The sequence below is a fragment of the Dermacentor variabilis genome, chromosome 2 (assembly GCF_050947875.1).
Source record: "Dermacentor variabilis isolate Ectoservices chromosome 2, ASM5094787v1, whole genome shotgun sequence".
Lineage (NCBI taxonomy): Eukaryota > Metazoa > Arthropoda > Arachnida > Ixodida > Ixodidae > Dermacentor > Dermacentor variabilis.
The window spans coordinates 71,225,196-71,250,191 of NC_134569.1; the positions used below are offsets into that span (position 1 = coordinate 71,225,196).

The 24,996-nt window shown below is 46.9% G+C and overlaps 1 protein-coding gene across 1 annotated transcript in view; it reads left to right on the top strand.

Annotated features, from left to right (window-relative positions):
• Positions 1 to 24,996, top strand: part of LOC142572064 (5'-nucleotidase-like) — a 52,267-nt gene that overhangs the window by 8,772 nt on the left and 18,499 nt on the right. The window contains exons 2-4 of the mRNA XM_075680884.1: positions 6,276 to 6,551; positions 13,100 to 13,237; positions 20,489 to 20,714. Coding sequence (XP_075536999.1) covers positions 6,318 to 6,551; positions 13,100 to 13,237; positions 20,489 to 20,714 — 598 coding nt within the window. The 5' untranslated portion in view covers positions 6,276 to 6,317. The remainder of the gene's footprint in view (positions 1 to 6,275; positions 6,552 to 13,099; positions 13,238 to 20,488; positions 20,715 to 24,996) is intronic.

Sequence of the window (24,996 nt, forward strand, 5' to 3'; positions counted from 1 at the left end):
TGCCACCGTCTCAACGAGTAATGTATGAGGCTTCTACTGCAGTGGAACTGCCTCTGGCGCTTCGCTACTAGCACTCGGTGTCGTCTAGCACTGCCGCCACGAAATCTGCGCGTGTGTTCCGAAATGCGTGGTGCGCCGGTGCGTGCGAACGCTGAGAAACGCGTCATGCGGCTACCGGACTCCTCTCTCAGCTTCTTTCTGGACACGTTGTGCCATCTGTTGGCACTGCCGAGAAGTCCTTGCTTGGCCTCCGAAACGAAAAGCGTGGCGAGCCAGTGCCTGCGAGTGATGACGATTGTCCCCTCTCTTGCCGCTGTTACGATCGGCCTGCAGGGGTACTGAACTGAAAACCCTTCTCAGCCCACTGCAGTTGTTTTGGTCGACCTGCAGGGGTGGCGATCTTCGGAGAAGGGACCTTAGAACCTTTCCCAGCCCGCTGCGACGAGTCGCTTTGTAAAGTCAACAATGCGCCTCTTCGATATCCTAACGGCGCCGGCATGTCTAGCCACGTTCGGCGGACCGAGTATTGTTAGTTGATTCGCTGTCGTCTTCACGCTTTGCTTGGAGCAAGGGAACTCCTGGACAAGGGTGTTTTGCGGTGCTTTCTCACGGGCCCCAGAAGTCGTCACAGTCAGGGGACAGACGCGGCAGCTAGCTGCGAGGTCAGCTCTGGGATCAAGAGGCGCCTGCTTGGGTCAAGCGTATCAAGCCCTGTCTACGAGAACCCTCTCACCTCGGTGTGTTCAGTGAAATCAAAGTGCGGAAGTAAGTGTGTGAACCCTCCTCCTCAAAGGCGGATCGACTACGATGAGTTTGGACGCTCCCATTGGACGAAGGTTGAACGGCAGTTTTCCCTCACCTAGGGATCTAGGGAGGACAAAGGGTTTTTAAGCAGCCGTTTCCGGCTGTTCGGTGTCCTTTCTTTTTCAGTCATGCTAGAGTGATGAAATGTAACGTTCTCCACCCCTCATGTAGATATTGTAAATAAATCCCATATTCCTCGTTCTCAATGAGAACAAGTCCCTCCCTTCAACAAATTCCTTAGCGTGGACGAGTCAGACGACGGCATGGGCCAGCTACCACTTATTTCATGCCCGACCCCAAATCTTACACCGCACACTTCTTTGCGCATACTCAGTCACTCAAATTAGCGAGAGGTTCCTTGAAGAGTGGCGCATACCCAAATGCATTCATGTCGGAGTTCGCTAAAGCTTTGCGTAAAAGACGTTCCTTGAAAAGCGGCAATTACCCAGTGCCTTTGTGGCGCTGCCTGGTAATGCGTCGGGTTGCTTTCCATGAGCAAGTTGATTTCGGTTCAATTCAGCTCGCCATAGGAGAATGGAATGGAATGGAAAACTTTATTGACTCTTTTAAGGTTTTAGCGGGTCGAGGCCGAAGTCTTCATTCTTGAAGCTTAGGTCCTCTTCAGCCAGGGATGGGCCCCTAGTCCAGGGCTCCACTGAGCCGGGCCGCCTCGCACGCGTGCGCTATTAGAGCTCTTTGAGCCTCTAGCTCGCGGCTGATGAGCCAGCTCTCCCATTGCTCCACACTTGGTGTTTTGTGTTTGTGGAATGCCCGGTTTCTTGCACACTCCCATGTAATGTGTATAATGTTGGTTTAGCTCCACACCACGGACAGGTTGCGCTATACTGCGTGGGGAACATCCTACTTAGTATGTGTAAGTTTGGGAAGGAGCCCGTTTGCAGTCTCCGCCATCCTGCGGCCTCCTCCTTTGTTAATGCTTTATGTGGTGGGGGATATTGATATCTTAGCCCCTTATGGAGGTTTAATAGCTCTGAATAGCTGTTCCCGCAGTTGATCTGTGGCCCCTCTGGGGCGGTTGACGTTCCTGCTCGGCTGGTCATCCCTAGAGCTAGGCTGTCTGCCCCTTCGTTGCCCCTGATCCCTGCGTGGCTTGGCATCCGGATAATGTTATGTGTGGGTTGTCCCTCAGCGATTGGAACTCTGCTGAGGATCTTGAGCGCCGTGTTACTAATTCTGCCTCTTATATAGCTCCGGCACGCCTCTTGTGAATCTGATAGAATATTGAGGGATATTCCTGTTCCATAACCTTCTTCCGCTGCCAGTGCGACAGCAACTTCCTCTGCCTCGGTTATGCTAGCCACCTCGGCCGTGAGTCCTGTGATTAATTCTCCTTGATTATTTACTACTACCGCTGCCGCGTTGTTTTTGTGTGCTTGTGAGTATAGGGACGCATCGGTATAGACTGTATTGTCCCGATGTCCCATCGTCTTTTCGTAATAGGAGAAACTTAAGGGATCTATTTTGTTGAAGTAAAGCGGCACATTCCCAGTTCCACATACCTAGTTAGCCAAGTTAGCGTCAAAGACGTTCATTGTAGAGCGGCACGCACCTAATGGCACATACCCGGTAGTCCAAGTTGGCGTCTAAAGGTTTCTTCGAACAGCGGTATCTGTCCAGTCCCGCATCTTACCATGACCCATGTAGGCGTTAAATAGGTTCGTTGAAGAGCGGCACGTAAGTACACGTTGCCACATGCCCAGGTTGGTCTGATGGTTCGCTTCAAACACCTACCTCAGCACAGCAGCCCGATGCGCTACCATGGACTGCCCAGTGACCCAGCTAGGCGGCAAATGGTTAGATACCAACATAAAATATTATGGGGTTTGACGGGCCAAAACCACGATCTAATACATCAGTACAAACATTAGATAGATAGATAGATAGATAGATAGATAGATAGATAGATAGATAGATAGATAGATAGATAGATAGATAGATAGATAGATAGATAGATAGATAGATAGATAGATAGATAGATAGATAGATAGATAGATAGATAGATAGATAGATAGATAGATAGATAGATAGATAGATAGATAGATAGATAGATAGATAGATAGATAGATAGATAGATAGATAGATAGATAGATAGATAGATAGATAGATAGATAGATAGATAGATAGATAGATAGATAGATAGATAGATAGATAGATAGATAGATAGATAGATCATCAGCCTATTTTCATGTCCACTGCAAGGTATCATGTCCTGCGCTCTCTAATACCCCTGTACTGCGCCAACTGATTCCAACTTGCGCCTGCGAATTCCCTAATTTCATCACCCCCCCCCCCTAGTTTTCTGTCTCCTCGACTGCGCTTTCCTACTCTTGGCACCCATTCTGTGAAAAAAAAATTATAGGGTTTTAGGTGCCAAAACCACGATCTGATTATGAGGCGCGCCGTAGTGGGGGACTTCGAAAATTTGGACAACCAGGGGTTCTTTAACGTGCACCTAAGTGTAAGTACACGGGTGTATTCGCATTTCGCCCGTCAGAATGCGGCGGCCGTGACCGGGATTCGACCGCGCGACCTCGTGCCTAGCAGCCCAACACCATAGCCACTAAGTAGCCATGATGGGTTCATTATATAACTCAAGTGGTTCACCGGTTACTCATTTTACGCATTACATGGCCTGCCCGGCTCCACTTTTTTTCTTAAGTCAATTAGTATATCAAGTATCCCCGTTTGCTCTCTGATCCATACCACTCTTAACGTTATGCCTAACATCTTTCGTCCCATTGCTCCTTGCGCAGTCCTTAACTTGACAGGTTTATAGCCCCTGGAAAGTACGTCAATTGCCCTAAAAATGCTAGCGGATTAAAAACAATACGGTGCAATCAATCAATAAAATTAATTAAAGAAGCGCTGCTCGCAGGTTGAAAAGAAAAATATTTCCGAATGGAAACCAGATTGAGGCTAAGAAGTTATCATTGAAGAATGGTAACGGCAATGCGTCACTGTGCTTAAGGTGCGGCTGTGGCTGGTGCACTACGATGAACTTAACGAAGGGTCTGGTGAACCAAACTCTAGAAATTCCCGTGCGACATCGGGTTCAAGTATTACCAATAAAAGTCTACTTTCCTCGTTTCGGAGCGGTGAAATCCTGTTATACAGTGTAGTGCAACCACGTTGTACGATCCAACACATCCCATTTTTCTCGGGGATTGAAAATAATGTTATTCCTAACTCTGACATGTTGCTTGCCTTTAAACGCATAGCAACAAAGCATCATACATCGCGGCAAAAAAAAAGAAAAGAAAAAAAAACGAAAGAAAGGCAAGCTTGATCACCTCGAAAGAAAGCACGTTCGCCGTGATGTTGCGACCGAGACAGCGTGAAATGCCAGGTAATGGGGACCGAGAAGATAAGCTGGCTGAGCGTTCTCGTGCGCGGGATGCTCCAGCATGGGGAATGCGAGGATAAAAGAGAGAGGAGGTCGGCGTGCGGGTGAGAATGTGATGGCAGAGATCTAAGAGTGACGCTTCTACCCAGAAGTAAGGCGATAAAGGGGCTTTGCCATCTGTCGGTGCACTGTCGTGTTCTATTTCCATCGCCTTTGCTCTGCTGGGCACTGTCTTAGTGACGGCGTCGGCCCCCGCCCAAGCCCGCCACGCGAGTGGCCGCGTCCGTGGCCGCGTCCGAGAAAAGTTTATTCGTCATGGCTTGCCCAGTGGAGATCAAAAACAGTTATAAATTGAGGTATATTGACCGTACAGCAATAAAACTTGTGCGAGTTCATGGAGGAAGTTTTCGCGAATCAGGTGGTAGTAGATTGGCTGGTCATACTGGAATAGCACAGCCAGGGTGATTGCGTCGAAGCGCGATACAAACATGTCCTGTTTCTTCACGTGCCATGCCTGTTCCGTTCGCATAATAAAGCAAAATTTTATGTGTCTACACTTCAAATGTTGACGGTTTCTCGTCGTTTTCATATCGCGTGCCATCGAGGTGCAGCGCAGGCTGCAACGCCGGTAGCGGCGCTTTGTGAGGCCAGCATTGTAAGACGCCTAGTAGCTTGCGCAGGGTGTTGTTTGCGCTTGGCAGCAGCAGTTTTGTCGCGTGCTGTGTCACTCCAACAAGTTTTCACCGCATTTTCTTAGAGCACTATCTGAGAAGATGCAGCACAGCGCTAAACCCTGCTATCGCTTTCAATGCTTAAAGGGACACTAAAGGTTACTATTAAGTCAACGTGGACTGTTGAACTACCATCCCAGAAACCTCGAAACGCTTGTTTCGTGCCAAGGAGAGACTTATTTTAAGAGAAAATGCGTTCTGAAGCGTCCGCGTATCTCTAGCGCAGTTCAAATTGCCCGCCCTCCGATCGAGGAGTACTGACATCATGGTCTCATAGTAACGTTGCGCCATCGGTGAGTAGAACGGCGTCCGCAGACGGCGCTACGGCTTTTCTGCGCAAAACGCAAACTCGCGGCCAGTAACAGAGCCAAGACAGAGCCGACAGCAGAGCGAAAGCGGGAGTATGGTGGCTAGCGGGAGGAGAAACGCGCGACCATTAGCTGGTACTTCATTCTATGACGCAAACTTCGACGCTCGTCGCAACGGACCCTGACAACGACAGATTGGCTCGCGATGCTGGGCGATTTGAGCACTGACGAGTGCGACCTGCTGCTGAGGGCTCGCGCTGCCGTCGTCGTTGCGTACTACGACGGCGGCCTCGACACCGGCTCTCCGGAGCGGGAAAGCAACGAGGGCTTCCCACGACATCACATGGACGTGGCATTCTCGCTGCTTGTTCCAAATGAAAGTTTCGCGAGCCAGCAGAACCTTCACAGCACGACGCGATAACGAAACTACTGAAACTCCAAAGCGTGCGCGGCGCAGAGTCGAGCGCGCGGAGTCGAGCGAAAACGAAACCTTTCGACCACCCATATTACTGAAGGGTAACGTCAAAATGTTATTTTTTCTTAGAATCGAATAGACGTAGACAAGTAGCATTTCTTCCGTCTTATAATCGAATGAAATGATATTTATAATACGAGCAGTTGAGTATTAGTCACAAAAATTATGAGGAGTGCTTTCGTCATCGGGCTAGTACCGGAATGTCGCTGGGGGGTCTCAAATCGTGTCATGCATTTACCTCAATTTCTCGGTTACTAAAGCTCTGTTCGCGATTATATTGACGCCTTAGACGTTCTAGAACATTGCTCTACCACTTTAACGTGAGTTTCTGGTAACCTTTAGTGTCCCTTTAAACCTAGAGCTGAAGAATTTTCCCTCCTGCCGCGTACATTCTATAAAAATCTTTACCCTTTAAATATAGTCCGCAATATGACTTTTGGCAGTTATGCACATCGTACAAGCTTAAGATATTGTCATTTGAAACATCCCTGTTGATATATGAACGTGTGCAGCACTTTGAAATGTTCCGATTGCACTCATTGTTGTCGTCACTGAGTTCTTATCGTGTTTTTGCATCCCCTTAATAATTTCAGGATCATACCGTCGGCACAACTTCAACTCTCTTGTCAGCAACGATGGTGCACCATCAGAAATATGCAGGAAATGTTGTACTCTTAGCCATATTTATGACATACAATTCCCAGTGGCATCATTGCACAGCCGACGAGGGAGACTTCAATTTGACAATTCTACACACTAACGACGTTCACGCACACTTGGAAGAAAGCAACAAATATGGCGGCAAATGCTTTGATAAAACACCTGAAAATTCCACTTGCGTCGGCGGAGTGGCACGTATCGTCACAAAAGTAAGTTCCCACACATAAAAAAAGAACATTTATTGGACCGTACGTTGTACGATTGTATAATCACTCGTTCTTGCGTGCCTGCGCATTCAAGAAGAAGTAAACTTGTTGACAACGTTATTTGTGGTAAGAATGGTAATGGAAACTGTGACATTATCTTCGCCCTCTTTATTCATAATCGCATGAAGTAAGTATTATTATATACTCATTCTAAGTGCTTTGTAGTAGACATCAAGCAGCACATACAATTTCTTTGTGGAATATTTTGTATAAATTTATCATCATGGGATGTGCCCCCTGTAATACACTCCAGAGCCCCTCAACAATATGACTACAACTTTCTATTCTAGTACTTTGCCTTTGCCAGGCTTGTTTCAAAGCCTCAGCTGTTGCAACATATTGAACAAAAATGTATATATCATGCCTATAATTCCTTATGGTCCCGAGGGGTATTTAAATAAATAAATAAATACGTTGCCGGCTGTCGACCCCAACCTTCTATAAGTGAAGGGCAAGATCATTTTAGGAGTTAAATGATTGTCAAATTACGTTACGTATAATTTATGTTAGTATGGTTAAGGTAACTAACGCTAACTTTAATTACACCTAATTGTACTATTTACGGTGACTTCTTATAAAACACTTGTCCTTGCTGACTGTAGCACAAATGGTAGCGACAGAAATGTACTTCCCAGGTACTTAGACTTTTATCCAATTTATTTATTCAACAATTTATTCACAGCAGCTTTGACATGTCGATAGGCAAGAAAATTTACGCACGAAAGCGCTCAAAATCTATGCTGACACTTTTGAATCGAATCGGAAGCAATATTTATATTAAGAACGCGCTTACCACAACCGTTCAGTGCATGCATGTCTTGTCAAGTAGGTAACGCGGAACTGCTGTATGCCACCGGTCGGTGTAAGAAGGATGGCGCAACCAAGTGGGCCTTGAGTTGTAGATACTTCGTCCGTGTCCTGTACAGCAAGCGACACTACGTAGCAGGATAACATTACGACGTAATGAACCTATGTTGTCTTTTTGTTAAACAGTTTACACTGTGTAAGTGCTTTAAACATTAGGAAAGCTGTTTTGCGTACCCCTTACCGAGTTATAATGAAATGAAGATGGCGTGAAGGAGACAATAAATATCATGGGGAAACTTCAGAGTACAATGAAGACTCTCAGATAAACTAAATCTGAGTCGTCGTCATCATCATCATCAGCAGCAGCAGCAGCAGCAGCCTGGTTACGCCCACTGCAGGGCAAACGCCTCTCCCATACTTCTCCAACTACCCCGGTCATGTACTAATTGTGGCCATGTCGTCCCTGCAAACTTCTTAATCTCATCCGCCCACCTAACTTTCTGCTGCCCCCTGCTACGCTTCCCTTCCCTTGGAATCCAGTCCGTAACCCTTAATGATCATCGGTTATCTCCCCTGCTCATTACATGTCCTGCCCATGCCCCATTTCTTTTTCTTGATTTCAACTAAGATGTCATTAACTCGCGTTTGTTCCCTCACCCAATCTGCTCTTTTCTTATCCCTTAACGTTACACCCATCATTCCCCTTTCCATAGCTCATTGCGTCGTCCTCAATTTAAGTAGAGCCCTTTTCGTAAGCCTCCAGGTTTCTGCCCCGTAGGTGAGTACTGGTAAGACACAGCTGTTATACACTTTTCTCTTGGGGATAATAGCAACCTGCTGTTCATGATCTGAGAATGCCTGCCAAACGCACCTCAGCCCATTTTTATTCTTCTGATTATTTCAGGCTCATGATCCGGATCAGCGGTCACTACATGCCCTAAATAGACGTATTCCCTTACCACTTCAGTGCCTCGCTACCTATCGTAAAATGATGTTCGCTTAGGAGACTGTTAAACATTACTTTAGTTTTCTGCAGATTAATTTTTAGACCCACCCTTCTGCTTTGCCTCTCCAGGTCAGTGAGCATGTATTGCAATTGGTCCCCTCAGTTACTAAGCAAGGCAATATCATCAGCGAATTGCAAGTTACTAAGGTATTCTCTATTAACTCTTATCCCCAATTCTTCCCAGTCCAGGTCTCTGAATACCTCTTGTAAACACGCTGTGAATAGCATTGGAGAGATCGTATCTCCCGGCCTGACGCCTTTCTTTATTGGGATTTTGTTGCTTTCTTTATGGAGGACTACGGTGGCTATGGAGCCCCTATAGATAACTATAGTATTTTTACATACGGCTCGTTTACATCCTGATTCCGTAATGCCTCCATGACTGCTGAGGTTTCGACTGAATCAAACGCTTTCTCGTAATCAATGAAAGCTATATATAAGGGTTGGTTATATTCTGCACATTTCTCTGTCACTTGATTGATAGTGTGAATATGGTCTATTGTTGAGTAGCCTTTACGGAATCCTGCCTGGTCCTTTGGTTGACAGAAGTGTAAGGTGTTCCTGATTCTATTTACGATTACCTTAGTAAATACTTTGTAGGCAACGGACAGTAAGCTGATCGGTCTATAATTTTTCAAGTCTTTGGCGTCCCTTTTCTTATAGTTTAGGATAATGCTAGCGTTATTCCAAGATTCCGGTACGCTAGAAGTCATGAGGCATTGCGTATACAAGGTGGCCAGTTTTTCTAGAACAATCTTCCCACCATCGTTCAACAAATCTGCTGTTACCTGATCCTCGCCAGCTGCCTTCCCTCTTTGCATATCTCCCAAGGCTTTCTTTACTTCTTCCAGCGTTACTTGTGGGATTTCAAATTCCTCTAGACTATTCTCTCTTCCATTATCGTCGTGGGTGCCATTGGTACTGTATAAATCTCTATAGAACTCCTCAGCCACTTGAACTATCTCATGCATATTAGTAATGACATTGCCGGCTTTGTTTCTTAACGCATACATCTGATTCTTGCCAATTCCTAGTTTCTTTTTCACTGCTTTTAGGTTTCCTCCGCTCCTGAGAGCATGTTCAATTCTATCCATACTATACTTCCTTATGTCAGCTCTCTTACGCTTGTTGATTAACTTGGAAAGTTCTGCCAGTTCTATTCTAGCTGTAGGGTTAGAGGCTTTCATACATTGGCATTTCTTAATCAGATCTTTCGTCTCCTGCGATAGCTTACTGGCATCCTGTCTAACGGAGTGACCACAGACTTCCATCGCACACTCCTTAATGATGCCCACAAGATTGTCGTTCATATCTTCAACACTAAGATCCTCTTCCTGAGTTAAAGCCGAATACCTGTTCTGTACCTTGATCCGGAATTCCTCCATTTTCCCTCTTACCGCTAACTCATTGATCCGCTTCTTATGTACCAGTTTCTTCCGTTCCCGCCTCACGTCTAGGCTAATTCGAGTTCTTACCATACTATGGTCAGTGTAGCGCACCTTGCCGAGCACGTCCACATCTTGTATGATGCCAGGGTCAGCGCCGAGTTATAAATCTATTTCATTTCTAGTCTCGCCATTTGGGCTCCTCCACGTCCGCTTTCGGCTTTCCCGCTTGGGGGAAGAAGGTATTCATTATCTGCATATTATTCTGTTTTGCAAGCTCTACTAATAACTCTCCCCTACTATTCCATGAGCCTATGCCATATTCCCCCACTGACTTGTCTCCAGCCTGCTTCTTGCCTACCCTGGCATTGAAGTCGCCCATCAGTATAGTGTATTTTGTTTTGACTTTACCCATTGCTGATTCAACGTCTTCTGAGAAGCTTTCGATTTCCTGGTCATCATGACTGGATGTAGGGGCGTAGACCTGTACGACCTTCAATGTGCACCTCTTATCAAGTTTCACAAGACCTGCCACCCCATCATTAATGCTATAGAATTTCTCTATGTTACCAGCTGTATCCTTATTAATCAGGAATCCGACTCCCAGTTCTCGTCTCTCCGCTAAGCCCTGGTAGCACAGGACGTGCCAGTTTTTTAGCACTGTATATGCTTCTTTTGTCCTCCTAACTTCACTGAGCCCTGTTATATACCATTTACTGCCCTCTAATTCCTCCAATAGCACTGCTAGACTCGCCTCACTAGATAACGTTCTATCGTTAAACGTTGCTAGGTTCAGATTCCAATATGCGTGGACAGTTGTAAATACGCCTGATCGTGGACACTTCCAATACTATCCTGTATAGGGACGAGTTTCTCAAAAATTATTCTCTTATTTCTTCCTTCCGTTAGCGTGCGCATAGCACACGTTTTCTGCCAGCCGCCGTCGTACGCTCTAGTAGAACCAATACGCGTGCTTAACTCTGAAAAACTTCTTTTAGTATATATCGGCTAATAATGCTGTCAAATTCCGTCCCAACAAATGTCCTGAGAAGCCTTTTTCTTGGTCTTTTTTAACGAAAAGAACAATAAACAAATGCGAGCGCTCTAAAAAAATTTTGCAGAGACACTTAAGACTGCTTATGTGTGTGTCTTTGCTGAAGTGTCTTCGAGTGACGCTTTCGACCTGCATTTCAAGTTCTTTCTGCTGATTCGGTGCGCGTGTTTGCGTATACGTTGGCCACGGCTTTATGAGCTGCCGCTGAGGTATATGCTCCAGAAGTCCATCGCACAAGAGGCTGCACCGATGAAATCCGAAGTACAAGTGACGCGCGAGAAGCAGGGCGCTCTTTTTTATACACTCGCGACATGACGCCACTTGTGACGTTAGGCCACTTCCTCGCCGTTGTCGGCGTGGTCACTTGCCCTATGACGCACGCACTAGGCACACCTTTCGACGCTTGCCACAACCATTGAGCCGCCCGGGGAAACGTGCTCCTCTCGCACCCCAGAAGCCCGAGTTCGATTCCCACCCAGACTAAAATTCACCAAATTTTCCTTAACAAAGCCATTAATTTGCTTTGTTTGTTTTACAGTAACTTCCATAACAAATTTAACGCCTATCCGAGCATTTTTTACGTGTTTTTACTCTTGGCGCCGTCGACCATTTTTGGCACCATCACTCGGTCAGGCACCAACGACGGCGCCGGATTTTCGCGTAAGGGGCCACATTATGCTTTCGTGTTAAAAATATGAGTCAAGCAGTGATGCAGTGGTTTGCTTTTCCTGAGGAAAACGAGAATTTAAGTGGTACAGAGAACCCCCGCGGTCACTTTGTACTCGTAGACGCAGTACACCATCTGAATTAAAATAGCGCAAGCAAGTGTTTCAAGGTCTACTCCTTTCAGCGTCATCTGCGCAAACTGCTACATTCGTAGCCTTTAAAATTAATTAATGGTGCAGAATGTGTGCTCTGAATAGCGTGTGCTCGCAGCAAGTTGATAGTGGTTAGAAACGGCTAGAAACAGACACCGCAGTGGGGAATGAGGCCACTAAAGCTTCGATATATTATGCTCAAGGAATGAAATGCAGCATTAGTCAAGTTAAGCCTATAGGGGAGAGAGAGAGAGAATGAAGAGGAAAGGCAGGGAGGTTAACCAGATATGAGTCTCCGGTTTGCTACCCTACACTGGGGATGGGGGATAGGGGTTAGAAAAATGACAGAAAGGAAAACGCTAAAAAAGGAAAAAAAAACTAACGCGCACACATGAAGACACACACACAAAAGCGTTCCAGTTAAAGTCGTTCACACAAACCGGTAGATCGCGAAAAGCGCAAAAGCGCTTGCACGGCCTTCTTCTGTGACGGTAGGTCCTTTCGATGTTGTAGAATTCTTTTTTCGGATAACGGTTGGTCGTCAAGTTGGTCAAGTTCGGGGCGAAGGCATGCCCTCTGTGGACTGTACTGCGGGCAGGCACACAAAATATGGCCGATTGATTCTTCTTCATGGCCGCAGTGGTCACAGGTTGGGATGTCGGTCATCCCTATAAGGAATGCATATGCTCTAGTAAAGGCAAAGCCCAACCAAAGTCAATATAAAAGCGTGGCGTCTCTACGGCGAAGATGTGGTGGCGCTCGAAGACTTAGTGTCGGATCAAGTGAGTACAGTGGCGTACTTCTTAAATGTGGCGCATTCCATTGCGACGCGGTGCACTGCCGAGCAAGTAGGCGGAGCTTCCGTAAGCCTATAGTGGAAGTTTACTTTCGTCTACACTATGCAAGACATTACAGCTACAACATTACAACTAAGATAAAAAGATATGCTTCAGTCTCATACTAATGAAACCTGCATGTTACTGCCCATACATACAGCGGGGCTTGTACAAGAACATAGCAACTGCAGATATCACACAAGAAATCACGCTTCTCTCCCGGAGGAATTTTCCAACATATTGTCGTTTCGTAATACTCATTTCGGAAACAGGTGAAGAAAGAACATTTATCTGCGGAAAGGCACAGAGGTCGACTTGGCGTAACAGTGTTCCAGGCTGTTACTCTGTTATATGGACAAAAGAAGAAAAAGAATGGCATGAGGGATGGCAATTTGCATCACGCGAGTGTACACAATCTTGTCAGATGGGCAGGAGGGGGTAGTGGTTTATTATCTACCGCGAATTTAAATCTGTGTTCCGCTAGAATTAGGCAGTTATGGCGGACTTCTTTTGTTGATAAAGGATTCAGAAAAGGGTCAAGTAACATAACATTGATTAACAAACTCCCGTATAATTATTTTGCAGGTGACAGAAATAAGGAAAGAAGACCCTAATGCGCTGTTCCTGAACGCCGGAGACTTTTTCCAAGGAACACCTTACTACACGCTATTCAAACAGGAAGTCATAGCCAAGGTCATGTCCGTTATGGGCTACAACTTTGCAGTGAGTTCGCGCCTTTGTTTTTTTACTAATTTACGTGCCCATATTGTCTTTTTAAATGTGGACGCCTAGAGAGCTCTATTGCCTTTTGACAAATAGAGCCACCACTACGTTCTCACAAATCTAATATTTTCTTGTCTCACGTAGCAAGGAGGGGGGCGAGGGGGGGGGCACCTGCCCGGTGTACAGCCCCCTTGGCTACGCCACTACCCGCAGGTCGAATGACATCCGCGTGTTGGTCGCAAATTCAGTGGACAGAGAAGTTCAGCGGCCTATAGTGATCAGTTGCTACCACGGCAGCTTTCCATTTTCGGTGGGAGATTGGCGTAGGCAGAACTACTATAGTAGTTCTGCCTACGCTAGATACCCAGGCCCGCCGTGTCTTTGAGACCTTGATTAGGCGCTTCCTTCTCTGAAAACTAGGAATATTCGAATAATGCAATTTCCAAATCAAATACGAATATTCTACGATAACAATTTACGAATTTCTAATCGAATATTATTATTTCATTCCGTACAAGGTGAAATACAAAGATGTTGAGCAGCTTATTTGCTAAAAAAGGAGGCTTGCTTGCATTGTTTCATAGGCGCATGTAATGACGGGTTTTCAAGTGGACATCCGCTCAACTGAGGAGCTTGTAAATGAAAAACAAATGCTTTCAGTTTCTACTGCGTCGCCACAATGACTGCAAGGAAACAAGGAGACAGAATGTCGCAAGATCCAGGTTCTGTTTTCTTTGTTCAAGGAAGAAATACGATATTACGGCACTACACATTACTTTAAACGAAATCTGAAATGGTGAGGCTTGTCAATTAATAAATTGCTTTGCTTAAATCAAGACAACTTACCCGCCGTGGTTTCTTAGTGGCTATGGTGGTGGGCTGCTAAGCACGACGTCGCGGGATCGAATCCCGGCCACGGCGGCCGCATCTCGATGGGGGCGAAATGCGAAAGCACCCACGTACTTAGATTTAGGTGCACGTTAAGGAACCCCAGGCGGTCTAAATTTCCGTAGTCCCCCACTACGGCGTGCCTCATAATAAGAAAGTGGTTTTCGCATGTAAAACCCCACAATTTAAATCAAGATAACTTTCTGAACAGTCTAAAAAAACTCAGTGCCCCTTCCTCTCTGTGAAAAAGGATGACCAGCGTAGCTTTGTATGTAGGCCCCTTAATGGCGAACTGCAGCTCCGCCGCGGGTCGTCCCGGCGTTGCACTGTCTTCAGGATCGGCGCAACTACGGGGAGTACTTAACACCTGCTTCACTTCCGTCGCGGGTAGGCCCGGTATTTCATTATCTTCGGGAACGGCCCACGTATGGGGAGTGCTTAACGTCTGCTTTACCTCCACCGCGGGTCGGGTCGGCCTTGCACTATCTTTGGGATCGGCTCATGTAGAGGAGTGCTTAACGCCTGCTTCACCTCCACCACGGGTCGGCCCGGCATTGTACTATCTTCAGAACTTTTTTTCCTACACGTGAACACGATAGTGGGGAAAGTAGCCCTTAACAGCTTCGATGTAAAACATTCGTTGAATCACTGAAAATTTGTGAGCAGTAATTATCTGCCCAACATGTTCGCTCAGAACCGGTGTCTACGGGGAACAACCGCGACTCTATTGTAGCAGAGCCAGTAGGAACAAATCCTCACTTGCATCCATCTACGTTTCTCCAGATCCCATTAGGTATTGTTATCCTTTATATTCAAGTGATTCAAACTGTCCATTCCCAAACCGAATACGAATCGAATATCGTCTACGATTCGCTTCGCAATCATAATTTCGAATATTTTCAAATCCCTACTGCGTAGATGCGTAGTCACGTCATTTTTTATACTTCTCACTTTAAGGTTGCTTCACAAGTTCTCTATATGTAACATAGTCTATAAAATGAATATTTATACATTTGCGCGGCAGATATAAATCACTAGAGAACAAAGTGAAATACAAAAAGCACTTTGCCGTACCTCAGCATGACGTTCCCCAATACACCGCTGACTAGATCCATCTGCAAAGAATACCTCGCTCAATCTACATGAAACAGACTGAACATCTAACTTAAAATGGGACTGGACACGTTGTGCAATCAGAAAAGTTGTGGTGCATTGGAGAGTTGCTGCGTTAGAATTCATCTGTTTAATCAGTATTTACTCTGTTTTGTCTATTTTACCGATACACTCACGGATTATATTTGCCCCGTCAGTCGTGCCCCTCTCGCTCTACACATATATTAGCTTAGAGGAAAGGAATAACGTAAATAGACCGCCAAAATTAACTGAACTCACTCGGAGTCAGTCGAAAATTTTATGTTTTTGCTTAGGGCTCGCTCGGACTAAGACTCACCAAATTTCTACGCGAATGAGCTCATCGGACTCAGTCTCGCTAAAAGTGTACTCAGTCGGGTTCACTCAGACTCCGACTCACCAGAATCAGACTCGGGCAAGTCTGCTTGCCCTACAGCCTCTCATAGACTTAGACTTTCTCGTGAATTTAACACAGCAATGATTGAGACCTTCATACGGGATATATAGCACATGCAGGGGGATTAGAAGCGCTAAGCATTTTTAAAAAGTATTCACGAGAGTCCTAAAAGCGCAAGAAAGTTCCTTATTTTCAGTACATAGCAATGTTTTCTAAGAAACAAATAAGTATGACACGTGATCTTAGCAGTGCTGGAAGTATCTCTCCTAACGATGAAATGTGCCGAAAGATTTTTAAAAAATAAATAAATTCTTATTTTTAGGTTTGTGCATGCGTGCGTGTGTGTGTGTGTGCCTTTTTGGCGGACCGTGATAGTGGATGCTACTGATATTGTGCACAAAGAAATTTTGACTTTACGCAATGCCACTTTTTAACTACAATTCACGATAGTGCTGCAGAAGGTCCTCCTCACGTTTTTCGAGTTTTCCAACATTGAGCTAGGCGCTGCGAATTTCTTTATGTCGCGGTTGGTCGAAGGAATCAATAGTAGTTGTGCCTATGACACTCTACGCCCAAACTCTAGATGCGCAGATCCAACAGTGGCACTGCTGAGATTCATATGCCCAGTCGATCGCACTGAACGGAAGCGCCAAACGGGGAGGGAGGAAAATGACTAGGACGTAGAGTCATGTGACCCTCTTAAAGCCTAATAATTGAAATTCAAAGGAAAGGCTCATGCGTAATAGGCCCTCACCACGTGATGCGCAAGCAGTGATTTCTAGTCGCAGAGCCTGCAGTGTTTACGCGAGAGAATGGACCATATCGTGCGTGGCAATTAGGCTGATAGCGTTGAGGGCGCATTAAGAGCTACCGCGTACGAAATAGTGCCTTCGTAAGCCCCAGCAACCGCGGAGGTCCTACTTCTGAAGAATCACTGCGCACACAGGCCCGGGAGAGGAAGTCAAGAGACAGTGTCATAGAAGGCTGGCTTGCCGAGACTAGCGTCGTGGAGTCACGGTCTCTCCTAGATGTTTTTTCGTCGTCCAGGGCACCAAGCTGCCCGTGTGAATGCATCACCAACGTTCAATCGAATAACGATTCACGAGAGCACTGCTGAAAGTCCAGCTCACTTCGTCGGTTTCGAAGGCTGCGCTAGACAGTGAGCATTTGAAAAGTCCGGTCTATCCACAGATGCAATAGGAGTACCACTCATTACAGAAAGTGCGCCGTGCAAGACCAGCAAACGAGCAGTCGTCAGTCACATTGAACGCCATCTATCACCGCTTCCGCGCGAAAGTAAAGGTGCCGATGCCCAGTCCAGACAAAACTGGAAATGGGTCGAGCGAGCGTTAAACGGGAACGGTAAGGGAGCCACCGAACTACTCAACTACCGAACTTGAGGAACTCGCACGCCATCGATGTTGCTCATTCCTCGCAACACCGCGGGCCACAGCACCGTAGCGTGTATAGCCTTATCGAACCTCGGACGAAAGAGCGAAACCTTACATAGCACACACTACTTGCTTGTGCCCGGATGTTTCGCGCTTCGCAGCAAGCATCTCAAACTTCGTTTCCAAACCTGCCTCTAGCGCAGCCGCGGTAGCGCGAACGGTAGGAAAACACGAAGCAAGGACGATACAAGGTGGGGGTTGGGGAGGGTTGGGGGCGTCGAAGCGTGGCGCCATGGTTCTGGACTTAGCGGTGCCAAACTGCGTTTCCCGTGGTGTGATAAGAATGGGCATAAAAACTGGCGGCACGCGCTTTCAAAATTACAGAGGGGGTGGAGGTGGAGGCTGCGAGTACGGCACGCCGCGGAGCCGGACGACATTGCGTAAGGTCTGGCCGGCCGCGCATTACTGCGTTTCTGAACTCTTACGCTGTACGCTGCGTGCCAAATCACGTTGCCGCTGTCTCCGCTGCTATAGACCTTTGCACTGAGGCTTCCACGGGCACCACCATATTTGGACTACCGGCGCCGCCTGGCGTCTGCTTGGCGGCGATGCCATACTGGACTGTCGTTGATCAGCCTCAGCCGGCTCAGCGCTGCTGTTGCTATCAACAAACAGATCTAAAAACGTTGGTTGCTATCTACATCTGTGTATCTCCATATCTTCGGCCTTCATAGAATCGTCTTGCCACTTTCGTGCTTTTCTCACCAGTGTCGAGAGGCATCGGCTACGCATCGAGACAGAAACTTTCCTGCTGGCAGCGGCCGTACGGCTGCGCGCGACTGCCGGATGACTCCGGCAAGCGTCAGCTCAGCGTTGCAGCTGCTTTCGCATGATTCTCCGTGTCTTTAAGTCTCCTCAGCGTCGTTTTGGACCTTTAGTGCAAGTATCACCAGTATTGAGAGGTGTCGCTTTGCGCATTAAGGCGAATACTTTCCGCGCGTTTCGAAAAATCAGTCTGACAGTTCTGCACACATTCGTCAGAGGAGGACTGGGAGACAGGGCCTCCTGTGGCACAAGGTTACCTTTTGCTCTCTGGAAATGAAAGCGGAGCGCTTATTACCGATGTTATCGCCAACACAACGTGTGAGCCTACCTTCTTCGGCACTTGGATGTCTTGTTTCGTGATGCGCCGCCGCCCCTTGACGACCTACGATTAATTCGAAAACGACCACTGTCATCACGCTTGCCAAAATTTGACCTTGTTGCCTTATATTTGCATATTTATAGCTCATCTAAACATTAGGGGCTGACGATCGAGACACACACTGCGCATCTTACCTTCGTCGCGTATCCGAGCTGAAGCATCGGCTCTGGATTCTCAGATGTCCGCCTCCCGTCGATAAAATGAATCGAGCACACGCGCGACGACTCCGTAGGGACGAATCCCTTACGATTTACAGCGCTAATCCAGCGATGCTTCAGTACCGCGTCGGCAGGAAACCGATACAACAGGTACATGTTGCAGCCGCAGTCCTCTTGCAGAACATTGTGCGTGCTGCACGGCACTTTTCTTTCTGCATTGCGCTTCTTCTGGTTGTTCGAACAACCGTACACAGCGCAGTGCTGCCCGGACGTTCGCATAGCCTGTGCGGATAAGCCTAAAATCGCAAAAACGTCGTGCAGTCAATGCGGGAACTGCGCGCGTGACAGTACAGCAAGAGAGGGCAACTATGAGACGCTAGCTACTCTCGCTACCGGGGGCCTGATATCCGTTTCCGACTCTCTGGTTCGAGGCTTCCAGTGCAAAGGTCTATAGCGATGTCATTTTTTTTTCTTAGGTCGGCGAAATAAGCAGAACTCATTCAAACACACTCACAAAGTATATTTTTGTTGATTACTCACTCGTACTGAACTTCACCAAAATTGTGCTCAGCCGGGTTCACTCAGACTCAAACTCGCAAGTCGGTCTGACTATGAATGAGTTTGAGAAGTCGGCTCATTAGTGCGTTCACCGACTTATAGTAATGTAAGCTGTCAGAAGAAGGCCGTTCATAGGGTGACGTGGATCCTCTACACAAAGAAGTCTTACATGGATACACCAGAACGTTACGCCAATTTAATGGTTTCTGTTTCTCAGTTGTTCGTATGCAAAAAGAAGTGTGCTGAATTAGATAGAGCACACCTTCGTCTAGTATCGCTCTGAGATGTCTTTTTCTTTATGGCAGGGAAAATAGTCCATTTCTAGTACTCTTTTCTTAAAGAACAAAATTTCCAATTTCCCCGCCCAGTTATTTGTGTCCATTAGCAGTTCCAGTCATTTTCTCGGACACATTTTCTTAGCCCCGCTTATGCGGGCTACAGAGTGCAAGTCTGCGCCTAAGAGCATCTAACAGTACTCACTGTCTTTATGCCACCATCTCATAGCGCAAATACCTCATGCTCACGTGCGTTAGTCATCTACGTACGTACGCTTCAATATGGCTGTTCACGTTGAAGGATTGTTGCAGCCGTGTACATGATACGGTGATATACGAGCACTTGCAAAGCAGTCGAGAGGTACGTAAAATCAGCGTCCCTTCAACGATGAATCATGCCGCCTTAACACGAGATATCCTGTAGAGTGCTTTACGGCGCACTTGAGTAATATTTCTTTGTGATACCCTGACTAATCTAATGGCTGCCTTTACCCCACAGGGGCCATATCAGGTTCGCGGAGCACGTTCTTCGCACAATGTCATAATAAGGTTAATGAAGGAAGGTCTAAGGACCGGAATCGAAGGCATTACAAAAATGTTTTGCTGGTACAAAAGTACAATTTGGTATATTGGTGCCTAGCATACGTATATTTCAAGCAGCCCGGTGCCATTTCCTGGCGTTGTCTCGTGTCATTCATTTCATCCTGCCAGTTGTATGCAGAACTCGTTCTACATACGTAATAATTTCTCTGTAAACGATGTCAGGGAATCCAGTGGCTGCAAATTATTTACTATTTTTCACCTTTAACTCATGCATGATGGATAAATTTAGCCCCTTCAAGAGGCCCAAAATGGCAAGAGCTACTGAGCAGTGTCCAGCGGCGCTCAAGGAAAGACCGATCTTTATCACTGTTTATATAACGGTTCGGTTAGTCGTAGGACTCACGTTGATAGGCCATGGGAAATGGTGCACGATAGTGGAGCTGCTCAGCTAGTGCAGTCATTGACTTAGGAATTCGCAATCTGTGTTTTGCCAAACGCAGTGACATTGCTAGGCCTAACTGAATAAAATTGGCATTAACCAGAGCTTGGTTCTGATTGAAGTTGCCTTCGTCGTCCTGTTTTACAATCATTAGGATGCTTTCGTATCTTTTTTTAACTTTTTCATTGCTCAAAGTACACAATATTGGAGCATGAAACTCGTTGAATTCACTAAAATGACAGTATGTAATTTTTTTATTTATTACAGTGCCTTGGGAACCATGAATTCGACGATGGACCAAAGAATCTTGCTCCTTTCCTTAAAAAAATGAATGAATCTAATGTTACCATAGTTGGAACAAACACGGATTTTTCGAAGGACGATGATCTCAAACCTTACAACCTTCCGAAGCATGTAATAACGACAATTAACAACAGAACGATTGGTATTCTCGGCGCAGTTATTCCTAGTACAAAATATGGTTCAAGTCCAGGTAGGTAATTACATACATTTAAATAAGGGGTGAATACATGGATCTTTCGAATAAGGAATCGAATAAAGAAAGCCGAACTAAAATTGTAGAGGCGGACAGAGAAAAAGACACTGGGAATAAAAGAGGTGATTCAGAGTCGGCTATAGGTAGGTTGACATTTCTCATTGCTTTCAAAGGCTGCATAGTCGTGCTTGGCGTGTTATGTGGATTGTAAAGCAACATGACGGGCTCTCGCTAATGCCGAAGTAAACCTGCAGAAGAAAACACTAACTCTATAATGAGGGCTGCATTTTATTTTTAGGAAGTGCACTTATTCTGCATTTGAATGCGTGTATTCTGCCATGGAATCAGGTGGGAAAAGAGAAAGAAAATGGCGAAGTTGGGAGAAAGAGTCCGAGCCAGGTGGGATGCAGAGATCACAGCCATTGGTGTAGGAGGTCGGATAAGTAGGACAAGGAAAAAAATTTTATTCAGAAAAATTAAAATAACTCGTTGGCAGCTTCGTCTGCTTGCCCCCCATCCGCTCTAGTGCATTGTGGTGTTCATTAGTACAGGAACCCTGAGGAGCTGGCTGCCCGCTAAGCACGTCACACCAGCTGTTGGTCACGCGGCTCCTAGGTGGACAGCACGGCTAAGGGGAGAAAGATGGTGAGGACACTGGGTGTATATGGACATGCCCTGCTGAGGCGGTCTTTGTACTCGCCACAGAGGTCATTTGTAGGAGTACATGGTCTGGTGAATGGCGTAATCTAGGCTAGTTAAGGTCAGGAAAGTATTAGTCTGCGGTTGCCGCCTAGCGACGGCTGATTTGCTGGTGAGGGTTCTGTTGATGGTATAGGGTGCAGAGCTGAAGGAGGGCATAGGAGGGCGTGTGGACTGGAGGTGCGCATGGACTTGACCTAGGGGTGATCATCTGTTTGTTGTGGCACCCGGGTGGCATACGCTTGGGCATCAGCGTGGGTTCCCTGATTTACGGAAGGGACTCGCTGCCTCGAGTCCCTACGATGCTGGGTGGGTGGCATGACGGTAGCTCGAGAACGGATGCGGTGGGTGGCAGTAGAAAGTCGGACTCGGATGAAGTTGCGACAAGTGACTTGCGAATAAAATGCGATGATTACATGTTTTCTGCCTGCTCTGGAAGCGATGGCAATGGCAATGGCCACGTCTTCAGCTGCAGTGACGGTGGTGAGGTTAAACGGGGTCGACGTTACCCTTCTAAGGTGTAGTCGATCATGCTGGCAGTGTGGCAGTCTGCAGGCGTGCGTAGCCGCGCCTACGTAGACTGTACAGGATCGATCGCCGTATAAATGTTATAACGCTCTTGTGCGTTCCGACGCTCTTGAAAATCCAGGTGCATGCTTTAGGGTATGAAGGCGACTCTTATGTTTGGCCAAATTTGTGAAAGTAGTGCTTGGGTGTAGGTTAGGCCGATATCAGAAGCTCGATACGCTAGGTGGCTAAGAACGGCAAGGCCAGCTGGAGTAAGGACTAGGCGTTCGCGTTGGTACGTTGAGCGAGCCTCTAATATCTCTCTGGCAGTATTGCAGACGCCACATAACTCTAACCGGAGGATGAAAGTGCCGGGACGAAAGTCCAGAGGCTGTTTGTAGGCGTTCCTAAGTAGCTTGCTCCCTTTTTTCGTATCAGTGGACGTGAGCGTTGATGGGAACAAGCAGACTACTCTGCAAGGATTAAGAGCTCGTTTAAGTTTTCTAACGTGCTCCTCCATCAGGCCCGGACATCGAGTAGTAATCTGTCTCATCATCCTTATAAGTTGGGACACTACGTTTATAAACCATTGTATCGAAAGGCGCCGCCTCCGTCACCCTAAAATGTATACCTAGTGTATGAAGTGGCTTGACCTCGGAAATTTGCTGACTGCCAAAGGTGAGGTTGACTGTTGGTTGTTTTACGGTGGATAATCTCTCACTGCGGAGTATTAGCAGTACACATTTTTCCGTAGCATTCAGTAGTACGCAGGCTTGGAGGCAATGGAGAATAGTATCGTCGGCTTGTTGCAGGGCGTCTGTTTCGTGCTTACATAAAATTGGAAAAGGAGGCATGAGGAGGAGGAGAAATAACATTTCGGCCTCGTGTATGTCGTTGTACTAAGCCATCCTGTTAGTGTAGGTGTTTGTAGCTCTGCATACGCGTATGTGAGGGACGCAGTATGGTGAAACTTGTCCTCGCCTTTTTTTTCTGTGTTGGTGTGTATACAGAACTCTATGCTTCATATTTTTATATATATGAGGTTGTTTTTTCTCAGCTTAGACTTTATTGTTGTTGTTGTTGTTGTTGTTGTTGTTGTTGTTGTTGTTGTTGTTGTTGTTGTTGTTGTTGTTGTTGTTGTTGTTGTTGTTGTTGTTGTTGTTGTTGTTGTTGTTGTTGTTGTTGTTGTTGTTGTTGTTGTTGTTGTTGTTGTTGTTGTTGTTGTTGTTGTTGTTGTCACGTTTGCGTTTCCTATGTCTTGCCTGTTACCGTTTTTCACCGGTTAGCCACTGTTACGAAGTAGTCGCTCGACGCAAGACGTACCTTCCTGTATCGGACCTTTCTCAAATGTCGTCGTTGATCTTATAGCAAAATAATATTTGTTTAACCATGTCGCGCTCGCAATGTCACTAGTGGCGTACATTCTGGAACTTCCGCGACCCCCATCCATTAGACCGGAATGTACGCTGAGTCGGTGACCGGAATTGTCGGTGACAATTTGTATTGAACCGCTTTTCGCCCGAAGCTTCGCGACCTATTTGGATCGTCCTTGGCCGAGCGAGCAGTTTCTCTCCGGCTCCGAAATGGGTAGATCACACGCCATACGCACTACTGAGGAGCAGGCAGCTTTCGATCAGCAACGCCGCGAGCAGACCTGGGAACGGGCTCTTCTACGCCATGCCGATGCAGCAGCCCGGGCACAAAAACAGGCCCGTACAGCCGAGCGGAAGCAGCAACTGCGTACCCAGGATCCGAGAACCTACCAAGCCGTCGTTTAATGAACAGTTGGGATTAACCCAGTGATAATTACACCGGGCAAGCACGTTTCAGCTTCGCTGGTTAACCATCTGTACGGAAGTCACGAGCGGCGACTTTTTTTCTTGACACAAGATCGCCCAATAAAAATGTTCTTTCCTTACTCAAAGTTGTGCCACTGTCTGTTCTCTTCATCGTCACTACAATATGACATGAGATGGAGGTACTTCGTTGTGTACCGGAGACACCCTGCAAGCCGCGAAGACAACGTCAATGTCGGCGCGGAACAGCGAGCTAGCCGCAAGCTTCAAGGATTGCTTACGAAGTATCGACTTCTGCCTGAGATGGCCGGGAATATAATGGCCAAGTTAGCAGCCACAATGACAGCCCCAGTTACGCAGGCTGCGATCTTGCTGCAGCAACCCAGGGATCCATGAGCTTTCCGCGGATAATCATTGGAAGACCCGGAAAGCTGGTTGGAGAGAAGCTGCAGCATGTCTATTCATCATTGCGAGATGCCACCAAGACTTCATTCGAGGATCGATGGTTTTCTCTATAGCAACCTGGGACCTGTTTCACAGATGAGCGTTTCGTGTGTACCATGCAGACTGTGCACGTCAAGAAATCCTAGCTGGTCAAAATTAACCCCGAGTCCCCCACTACGGCGTGCCTTCCACGTAAAACCCGAGGGCTTAATTTCAATAAATAAGGTGGGCGAGCTGGAGGTGGAATTGCGGTTCTGATGCGGGCGTGGATGGGGAACGTGACCGCGGGCAGCAGCGGCGCATCTCATCGCTTCTGGCTGAGGCTGCGCCGGTCCTTACAATCCTAGTGGCGACTGTATTTCTTTGCGGAAGATACTATCGGTCGAAGACACTCGAGGCTACGACGCAGAAGACGTTTGGCACAGTTCTACATGCATAATGGTCATGATTGTCCCCAGGAGCTCGTCGGATCCGAGTGCTCGGACTTCGCACTACCACTTGGCGCTTACATTGCCTAGTGCGTATTTCGAGCGTCTTCTCGATGGCCGTGGCTTCGGATAAAAATACCCCGACGGTGTTGGGCGGGTTGCGAATCAATCCGGCCAAGAGTTATTGCTCCATGCACCACATCATGAACTGAACTTTCCTCTTTTATGACATGTAGGGATCGGCGTGGCGGAAGAGGCGAGTCATCTCCTCCGTGAACATGTCGATATTCTCGTTCCGTAGCTGTACACGAGCTGCTAACAGTGATTCGGTTCTTTCCTTGCGCACGACGCTCACGGACCTGTTTCACTTTCATGAGCGTCAGCGAAAGGAAAGGCCGAAGCACT